The sequence below is a fragment of the Zingiber officinale genome, chromosome 4B (genome assembly GCF_018446385.1).
Source record: "Zingiber officinale cultivar Zhangliang chromosome 4B, Zo_v1.1, whole genome shotgun sequence".
NCBI classification, from domain to species: domain Eukaryota; kingdom Viridiplantae; phylum Streptophyta; class Magnoliopsida; order Zingiberales; family Zingiberaceae; genus Zingiber; species Zingiber officinale.
In genome coordinates, this window is record NC_055993.1 from 74,058,908 (window position 1) to 74,069,700 (window position 10,793).

At 35.8% G+C, this 10,793-nt stretch overlaps 1 protein-coding gene across 1 annotated transcript; it reads right to left on the minus strand.

Annotated features, from left to right (window-relative positions):
- Nucleotides 1–4,406: 4,406 nt before the first annotated feature.
- On the minus strand, nt 4,407–10,237 carry LOC121975152 (U3 small nucleolar RNA-associated protein 6 homolog). Its single transcript, XM_042526600.1, has 6 exons — nt 9,468–10,237; nt 8,319–8,957; nt 7,583–8,038; nt 6,833–7,005; nt 4,879–5,062; nt 4,407–4,797 (listed from the first exon to the last, which is right to left on the minus strand). The coding sequence occupies exons 1-6, from the start codon at nt 9,897–9,899 to the stop codon at nt 4,708–4,710; spliced, it is 1,974 nt and encodes a 657-aa protein (XP_042382534.1). The 5' UTR covers nt 9,900–10,237; the 3' UTR covers nt 4,407–4,707.
- Nucleotides 10,238–10,793: the final 556 nt, after the last annotated feature.

Consider the following 10,793-nt stretch of genomic DNA (forward strand, 5'->3'; position numbering starts at 1 on the left):
GACTTCTTAGAAGCCTTGGTCATGCAAGACTCCTCTAGGTCAACTCTAGGGATAACTTCCTTTGTGACATTCTTAGTGACTTTCTTAGGCTTATTAAAAGCCTAGTCACATTGGTCTATTCAAAGTTAACTCTAGGGATGACCTCCCTTGTAACCTTGACTTGACCCTAGACCTAGGGTTAATTCCATAACTATATGGAACTCTTTGATAAGAAGGGGCATCCTTCCTGAATTGAGGTTTGTATTCTAAATCCCTCTTATCATTTGACGGTTCTTGTCTATCTATCCCTAGATCTTGCTCATTTGAACCCTTAAAGATATTTGTCATTGGTCTTTTCTAATTTATCAAATCTTAACCTTAAGGCTTGGTTTTCCATCCTTAAATTCTTGGATGTGGATTTTTCTTGATTTTCTTAAACATTTTCATTTTTAGGCCTATATTTAAAATTCTTAGAGTTGTTGCCTAAACTATTATCTATCTTCCTTGCCATAGGTGAGGTAGTAGCATGATACGTTACAAATTTTTCCTTAATTCTATCATGTTTACTATTTTTATGACAAAAAGTATTAAAATGATATAAATTTGATCTAGCATGCTTTTTATCATGATTTAAAGGAATCACTTCAACAAATGATACATTGGGTTTGCTCTTAAGAGCTCCTCTTGATTTGAACTTCCTCCTTTGACCTTGGTCGGTTTCTTCCCCCGTGGGTATCCAGTAATGCTCTTTTTGGCTACACAAGAAGCACACAATGTGCTTCTTACCCTTCTGTATCATGGAGCCAACCTTTCTTGGCTTCTCCTTTGCCTTTGGTGCCACTTGACCCCTCTCCTTAGTCAACTTTGGACACTTGCTTTCGTAATATCCTCTTTCCCTACATTCAAAGCATATAATATGATTTTTATTATTACAATTTAAAATTTTTATACCTTTACTTGCAGGGATGGCACTTGATCCTCCATTTGATTTTTCTTAATTTTTAGAGGTGGCATCATCTTCCTCTTCATTTAACCCGGAGGTAGAAGCTTCTTCTTGCTTCGTTGTCAACCAATGATGCTCCCCCTCAATCCTTGAGGTGGAGGCTTCTTGAATTTCCTCCTCGGATGACATCTTTGACTTTGTTGACTTTAGGCTTCAACTTCTTCTTCTTTCTCTAACTCTTTGCCCTTTCCGGTGATGAGTCCGGTGAAGAGCAACCTAGCTCTGATACTACTTGTTAGGACACTTCGGAGCTAGAGGGGAGGGGTGAATAGCTCGTCTCGCTTTGTCGATGATGATTTGTACTGTAAAACATGAAGAAAACTCCTCCAATGCTAATACAAAAGATTTACTTCGTATCCACCTCAAGATGAGGTAACTAATCCAAGGATCCACACACGAGCACACTCTCCACTATCAAAAACACTCCTTCTCATAATAATCCGAAGGTGAAGAAACCTCGTACAACTCAAGAACAAGAATACAACTCTAAATAGGAAGTAAATGTAAAAATACAAATGGAAATCCTTCTTGCTTGATCTCTTGTTGCTTGAAGATGTATCTTGTAAACTTGGAAATGCAACAACACTTCAACCCTAAGATTGCAAGAACCGACAATGAAGAATCGTAAGTTCGGTGAGTTGTTATGGAGATGCAATGTCTCGTTTAAACTCACCAACGGATTTATCTCTACACTTTTAGGGTTCCCAAGCAATTGACACCTCAGATCCACGCAAACCCAGCCGTCCAAAGCTCGCAACCTGCACAACAGTCATCTCCCAATCAATCAGCTGATCAATTGAGGGCAACTAGATCTATCGGTGGATCAATCTAGAATCCTTCTATGCTATCGCAGAAGACCCTATAATCGATTGACCAATCGATTCTGACTTCCTCACGTCATCATAAGAAATCTGAACCCAAACGATTGCCTAATCGATTGACGTGTCCCAATCGATCAACTCTCAATCAACTGATCGATTGCCCAACCCTATCTTGCCAAACACAAGTATAGGGTTCTCTTGCTCAACATCCGGTCAACCTTGACTTACTAGGTCTTCCTTGTGCCTAACATCTGGTTATCTTTGACCTGCAGGACTTTATCACCAAGTGTTCGGTCAATCCCTTGATCCACTTGGACTTTTTTCCCTGTGCCAAGTGTCTGGTTCTCCATGACCCACTTGGACTTCTAAACATCAAGTGTCTGGTCAACCTTGACCTGTCTTCACTCACCAGAACTTCCTCACTACCTAGCTTCACTCACTAGGACTTCTCATCACTTAGCTTTACTTACTAGGATTTCTGTCTGCCTAGCTTCACTCACTAGAGTTTTTCACTTGGCTGTACTCACCAGGTTTTTTCACACTGCCTAGCTTCACTCACTAAGGTTTTTCACCTGACTTCTCTCACCAGCACTTTCCATTTGCCTAGCTTCACTCACTAGGACTTTTCACATTGCTCGACTTCACTCGCCAGGACTTCCCAATCTGTCTGGCTTTACTCACCAGGACTTTCCATTGTCCGATTTCACTTACCGAGATTTTTCAACAGCAAGTGTTTGGTCAACATTGACCCACTTAAATTTTCTTCTTCTGTCAACCTTTCCATTGGTCTTATCCTTGTCTAACCTCTACTTTGCACTTCCTAGTTAAGTATCTGATTAACCTTGACCTACTTGACTTCTGATCAAACTTTGACCATCAATCTCCTATATGGATAATTGCACTTACAATCTCTATATATTATCAAACATCTAAACTCAAATATCACGATTAAAGTTTGAGTCAACTCAAACTTAGTCAACTTAGTCAATCTTATCCTAAGAAAAATTACACCAAAAGGCTAGAGTAGAAGAAATTGATGTTTTTAAGTTTTATCTTGGAACTAATATATTTTTGAATTTAAAAAATATTTTTATATTATGGTCTTTTTAACCAAACTTAATTTTTGTTTCTTATTTGACAAAATAAGGATATTTATTCATTTGGAAATGAATTATTTAATATATTTTTAATATTTAATTTTGATTGATATTGGTTCCTGAAATAAACTATCTAATTAGACACCATAATAAAATAATATATATAAGTGACATAAAATTTATTTTGACTATTAAAAATTCAACTATATTGTGGTGTAGGTGTTTATGTCTTTATTTTTATATATATAATTATGGGATGATCATTGGAATGACTAATTCTATCTTTTACTTTTATATATATATATATATATATATAATGAATTTTTAATTCTCTTATGTCAAATTTTGATATTGCCATAAAATCTATTAAAGAAAAATAATTAATAAAAAGAATAAGAGTGTAAATTTAGAATTAATACATATAAATATAAAATACGTCTTGAAATTGTTTATATTTTATTAATATCATATACTATCGTTAATAATTTTAACCACAAATTTACATCGAAGAATGTTGTAACAAAATTGTTACTGCAAAACTTTTATCAACAAATTATTACGGTTAAAGATTTAGAATTCAAAAATAAAAGTTGCAAATAGATTAAAACAACTCTAGCATAGTCTTGGTCCCGGCTAAGAGATTAAAAGGAGAATTGGAAATTTATTGATTCCCATTTAGAGATTAATACGACAAGAATTCTGACCTACTTTAGAGTTTTCTATGACCATATCTTTCGAGGGTATTTTTCGAACAACTATAATTCAATTCTCACACCTATATAGCGATTGAGCAATTGATAAAACTAAAATGTCATACAAAGAACTATCGCACTTCCTCAATTTAGTTGATGGCGATTGAATCATCTACTTAAAATTAACCGGATTATAAAATATGAACACCTGATATATAAAAATATATATATAATAAATGGAGTATCTGATATATAAAAAAATGGAGCAAAAATCATGTGATACAATAATAAAGTACTCACAAAAATAAATAAATAAACAAAAGGTCAGAATTCGAATTTTAATAGAACTGAATATATTATGAATATCAATCTTTATATATACATAAACTAAACTTGGAATTTATCCCCTAGACAAACCCGAAAACAAAAATCATTAATAATTGGGCAAAACTTGAATATCTGAATTTTTAAAATACTAAATGGGGCAAGAATCGTGCAAGTGGGATATTATAAATAAAATAAAAAAAATGGAGCAAGAATGTAAGACAGCTGGTGTAGCCCAATAAAAGTAAATGCAGAGAATGCAGCATCAAGATATACTACGTTACCGATGCGCCACTATATGGAGAGAATGCAGAATGTAAGTAAATAGTAAAAAAAACACAAACATGACTTTAATTCATTATAAATTCATGAGAAGGAACAAATACGAGAGAAAAAAAAATTTGAAAAGTTGAATGAAAGAACTAATAAAAACATTCTATTTCAGAACTTAATAGTGCACTTCCTGATATCTTTATACAGAACAACGAGATACCAAACACAGAAAAGCCTGTCATTCATTTCGATTGCCATATTTCATTCCAACTCCAAGTATGCCTTCCAATTCCACGAATTAAAGGCACTAAGAACATTTGTATTTGGAACATATCATATCAATCAATATACAAACTACAACACAGAAGAATATTAATAAAATACCAACCACTTTTAATCTAATATGCCCTGAAAACGGGGACACAAAACTCAAATAATTGAACCGTCATGTAGTTCCTCTCAGTTGTAATCGGGATTAAAGGTGACATCAACTGATGCAAAGATGGAACTAAAGAAGCTTACAAGTCAGTACCAACAAGCAACATGGTGTCTTTCGAGATTTTTTTAGCTCGCCAGTAGACAGCATTTGCAGATTCAGTTGTCCCAGCCTGTAAAGAGAAAGAGGAACAAAACAATAAAACAAGTCAAATAAATTAACCAAAAGGAAAAGGTAGCGCCAAAATCATTACCTTCTTTTCCATCAGGTAGTACTCTCTCCACAATTCCATGATCTCAGGGTACATGTCTAAAGCCGAATTGTACAGATTTCGAGCACATGTAATGGCAAATTTATCACCAACAAAACCAAGGTTTGACTCTAGTTCGATACAATGTCTGAAGAGTTTAACACTTGGATGGGGTAAAGATAGAAGTCTGCAGCCACAAGTGAATGGTGATGAGCAAGATGTAAGCTAGAAAGAGCTGCATAATTAACAAAAGCAAAAAAGAGGAAAGACAAGAAACATTAACATTATCAAGAGGCCTGACTTCAGCTAGTTCCTAGTTCATACAACAATAAGTTACTAATATGAATTAAATTTAAACCAGCGCCATGGTCATGTCAGGTGTGAGCCACTAGAAGAAACAGATGCTAAAGGTAATGATTGATATGGCAGCAGCAGCCAGTTGCATTTCCTGTGGCAGGATTCCACCAACATTGAGTTTGGTTGTTGTAGAAATTACAACAAACTGCAGCTGAGGCACTACTGCCATTCCTGCTGCTTGCATTGCACCAGATGTGGCTACAGGTGGGCTGAAGACAACAAAGGAGATGAAAAACATGGCAGGAATATTCAATACTACAGGATAGATTTAGAACACCTGAAAGAACAGGAAGAATTTGATAATAACTTGGGATATATTTTTTTAATTAACCACACAAAAAAAGTATGGCACTTGCAATGTAAGTACTCAAAAAAAAAACATCATTTCGACACACAGTCACAATAGTTCATTTTGATACCTCAGGTTTTAGTCGATTGGAACTGAATGGAGAGCTCAATCGACTAAGGAATCGACTTGAGCTGAACAATCCGCAAACAAGATATTTATGTTTGGGCCAAAGATGATAGGAGACCGATGCTACAGTAGGAAAGCCGAAAGAAGTCATTAATCAAATAAAACAGCAATGCAACAGTTATAGCACCTAAGGGCAACAATAGCATGACTGATAGTGGAATCCAATCTACTTAGGTAACAGTTGGCAAACTTGGGTTAAAGTCCAACTGACTGATAGTGAATCTCAGCGACAGATCAGTTGAATGAGAAGTGAAGATTGAAGAACGATAAAGGCTATAAAAGGGGAGCGGGGAACAAGGTGGATGGCTTTTAGTTAGATCTTACAGAGCCTCTTCATTATAATCTTTATCCTCCTCTTGATACTTATTGTATTGTAACAGGTTGCTCCATAGGTACTCCACTGTGAAAGAGAAACATAGTGGGCTTTCTAGAAGTGACTCACCAATGAATAATATGCCGTGGAGTATTATAAATGAGGATTTCAAATAACATTAAATGTCTGTGTTAGTGTTGTGGTATACTTGTATACTTGCATTCTTTATATGTTTTTATTCCACTAATAATTATCTTGTGCAACCTTGTTAATATCATAGCAAGGGTAGAAAGAGTTCCTTAGTAGGCAATATTGCTATTCACCCCTCACCCCCATGTAACTCACTCATCCGATCATCCTCTACATTCGATCCCCAACAATTTATATAGTAATTTCTTTTTTTTTGGCCACCATTTTCCTTCCAAAGGACAAAATTTTGATACATGAAAAGGTCAAAAAGCTTCCAAAAACTTTTTTAAATTTTTAGTGTGCATTCTTAAAAAAAATCTTTCAATAAAGAAAAGTAGAAAGAGAACAAATAAAAATTTCTATCAATGGAACACACCCCAGTGTTGTATGGGATCTGGCCTATTATCTGTCTCAATTGTTTGTCCAGATATTAGCATCATCAGGTGACTAATATTCATATTGAAGAAGAAACTAGGGACTATTTCTTGAATGAAATGGAAAAAAGAAACCTAGAAGAACTACGAATGAGAAACTTAAGAAAAGCAATTTTAGGTGAAGGCAGCAAATGATGATAAACCAAGTATATAACAGCAAAACACCACTGCAAGAAACTTCAAACATACCTCTTGTACATGCCCCTTGTTTGCTGAATACCCTCTCTTTGAAAAATCAAATTTAGGACAGCAGAGGCAACCGAAGTTCCAGAATAACTACTGCCAGCTTTGCCTAATGCTGTCTCCAAGATCATCAACAGCTTTTGAAAATATTCTTTGTAGTTTGAAAAAAATTTCAATACCTTCAACAGAAAATCAAACAATTATATGTCTAAAATTATATTAAATTCAGTTACAGCATTCAAAAAGATTTCAAGAAGTTTAAATCATCAAATAAATACTCAGCAATATTATTCTAGATTCTAGTGACACTTACCAACCTCTACTTAAGCAAAAATGACAGTCATATCTTGAAAAAATAAATGTGACAAGGCAAAATGTTAAAAATCTGTGTGGAATGCTAAAAGCATGTATTTGAGAGTTTGGAGAAGTGAAGAGATGAAAACATTTATTTGAGTGTCTGGATAAGTGAACCTAGCTTGCTTCTCCATTGCAAAATTAATTTAACAATTTAAAAGTGCCAAGGTTCAGTCTAGGTGGTGCCTGATTTGGATCAAAAGAACTAGTATAAGTACAAGAATAGATATTAACATCAAGTCAACTTGATCCGTGACCAAGGAAACAAGAAAAACATGATCCCTAAGCATTTTAGTTAATTTAGTCATAAAAAATAAACAGAGGTTGCCAAATAATAAAATGATTTACTTAAAGGGGTGTAAGTTTCACCCATCCAAATCGAGAGAAGCATATGTAACATACCATAAGCCACAGATTCTCAGTCTTGGAAATGGGCAATCTATTCAGCACATCTTTAAGGAGGTTGAAGATAGAGTTCAGATCTTCCTTGCTGATTGAAAGTGATTTATTCGTCAAACATTTGATCTCAATGGAACTTCTCAGAATCCACAAGTTAGTAGCCTCTGCAAGTTTACCAGTGCAAAGTTTCTTTGCGAGGTTCTTTGCTTCATTTAATCTCCCGGATTGCAAGTAAAATGTAACATATTGACAGGCAAGATCCTCATTTAAGCATCCACTAGATTCAGCCCTTTCATAAAGCTTAAGAATGGATGAAATGGCATCTTGATCATCAACAAACATATTATTCAGAGCAGAAATTGAGTTTTCTCCATCAGAGGTAACCATATTCAACAAAAATTTTGCATAGAGAGAAAACATCTTGGCTGTTGGCAAGATATTTAAAGCCTCCTCGTACACCTAAAGTATAGATGTGCAAGTAAATTTAATTAAGACTGTACCCTATGAAGTAAACAAATATGATCAATTATAGAGAATAAATAAAAACAATCAATTCATCCAATGTAAATGTAGAGTTCAAAACATACATATAATTGCCACTAGTTACAAAAATAATTTACCATCATAACATCAGAATAACTTTTAACGGCATGCAAAGAAGCTACTTGCTCACTTTACTAAATTTTCTTCATCAATGGAATTATGCTAAAACAGTAAAGGAATTCAGAGTACCACTCACCTGAATAGCTCTGTCCAATTTGGTCAGAAGTTTTGAACTTTCAGAATTATTCAGATCTGAAATATAACCAATTTGCAATTGAGCAAACCAGTCCCAGTAATCCTCATTGTGTAAGAAATCTTTCTTAAGATGTTCCAACACTTCAACTTTCAATTTGTCACAAAGTGTGATATTCGCAGCATCAAATATCTCCACAAATTTCTGTCTTAAGGTGATACTTAATGGTATAGCCTCAATGGCTCCGTGGTATATGGTTTGAAGAACCAAAGCACCTTGCTGCAAGAAAAGTTCTTCTCTTTTCTCCAAAGCACCTTCATGCACATCTGATGCTTGCTCTTCAATAAATGGTATTAAAAGATCCTTGTTTTCTTCTTTCCACTGATCAGAATCATTGCTGCTATGTTGCAACAATGAAACATCTCCTAGAGCAACTTTTCGAGCTATCAATTTGTTGAGATAAGTTAGCTCCATCCGAAGATACTCCAGCCATAGATCTTCTGAATCAGGACAAGTCCTGAGACCATTCTGCATGAGAGCACGAGCAGCAGCAACATTCAAATTTTGATCAAACTCCCATGCTGCAGCATAGATCCAAAGTCCAGGAACCTTTGGATGGTACCTAATTGCCTGTGCTAGGACCTGCAAATATCCAGAATATTAATACGAAGCAAATTGCCAATTATTACATGAACCTGATGTCTATCATCCACAATGAGAGAGTATTACTGGGAGGACATGTCTAATAACCAAATATATCATTTCCCGATAAAATAAGAGTTTTTTCTTCATTTAAGTTCAAAACAACAAGTTAGCAGATCAACAACCAAGGAACACAAAATTGAGATTAGTTTGCTTAATAGAAAGAAAAAACCAACAAGTTCTAGTCTAAATTGAGATTAGTTTCCTTTTAATTCTCACAGGAAAACAACTAGGATCATTCTAAACTATAAATTAATTAAAAAATATATATATATAGTTCAAAAAGCGAATTACCATAACTCATTAACGTTCCAGCAACTTATATCAAAGACATTTTGATGGAGACTAGGAATGCAACTTAAACATCAGTCTCTCATAACCAAACAAATTCAAAGACAAAAAAAAAACAAAGAAGAGGAACTACAAACTCAAAAAACTTCATCTTTGTACCTGCTTCATCCGTCCATGTCTTTTGTCTCTGCAAAACTCGAGGTATTTGAACCAGAGATCCAAATCACCCCTGTACCTCATCGTGACCATCCGGTAAATATCCAATATCCTTAGGACCCCTGCGATGTCAGACAAGGACCTCTTCCAGATCTTTGATTTCTTCTTCTTGTTCTTTTCGAAAATACCCTTGTCGGCGAGCTTGCCGATAATGGCACGCTTTCGGAGGCTGCGGAGGGCGTCAAGCTGCTTCTCGTACTCAATATATGCTATAAAGTCCTGTTTCAATGGGGAGCGACGCTTGAGGCGATACTCGAAGTCCCTACGGCGGCGAACAATCTCAGCAATCTCTTCACCGGAGAAGAGGCCTCGCCGCTCGAGGTCGTCTAGCTCATCCGCCATCCGCTCCATCCGATACTGAACCACGTCCGCCATCTCCTCTGTCTTGGATGGTGACAATTGACTGCAAGCAAGGCTCTGCGAAAAAGTGAAATTGGATGCGGTTTAGGGTTTAAACCCTAATTTTATGCCACGCGCTGGAGGTATTTTTCGGAAAGCGGCGATTAGGAAGTTTATACGGCTGCTGACACAGTTTGCGGACTCGGGAAGAGGAGGTCGACGGCGGCAGTCAGTGGCTTCGGTTTGGAGATAGGGAGGAGGAAGAGGTGAAACTTCGGTTTGGCCGAGAGAGACTCACCGAGGGAAATGAGTGCTAAGACCGGCGACGTCTGCCGCCTCGACTCGGGAAATTGAGGAGGGGTTAGGGTAAGAAGATAATAAAAGAAAAGTTATTATTTAATTTCTGTTAGGTTTAACATTTTATCGTTAACAACTATTAAATTAAATGGCATTGGAGGGGTCCAGATTTTTTTAAAAAAAATAAGGGAAAATCATCAGTTAAATTTTTATAATAAAAATTTAACTACTTATAAAATTTCTTTAAAAAAAATCACCCGTTAAATTTTTTTCATTCAAATTTAATGATTTTCAAACCATCAAGTTTATTATTAGATTTATTTGACTCCAAAATATACTTAACTTCTAGACTGTCCACCGTGAACACTTCTCAATTTATCCCAATGACTAATAAAAAAATTCTATTAGACCGGGTCGATCATCCCTAGCTAGATTTATATTTTTTTTCTTTGGTTCAAAGTAAAGTTGTCAGATGGGTCAACCTGTGGCTGGACGAGTCGGCCCATGGTGGACTAGTCGTTTGGCGGGACAGGGCAGAACGGACGATCCATCATCTTGGTCGGTTGGGAAATCCCTAATTCAACCCAATTCAAGATGGATTGCCGATTAGGCGGGCCAACCCGTGGGCTAATT

Coding starts and splice junctions, on each gene's coding strand:
- LOC121975152 (XM_042526600.1), bottom strand. CDS start 9,899: ATGGCGGACGTGGTTCAGTATCGGATGGAGCGGATGGCGGATGAGCTA. Junction 8,958..9,467: donor GACATGGACGGATGAAGCAG/GTACAAAGATGA, acceptor GGATATTTGCAG/GTCCTAGCACAGGCAATTAG. Junction 5,063..6,832: donor ACAAGGGGCATGTACAAGAG/GTATGTTTGAAG, acceptor TTGTGGCTGCAG/ACTTCTATCTTTACCCCATC.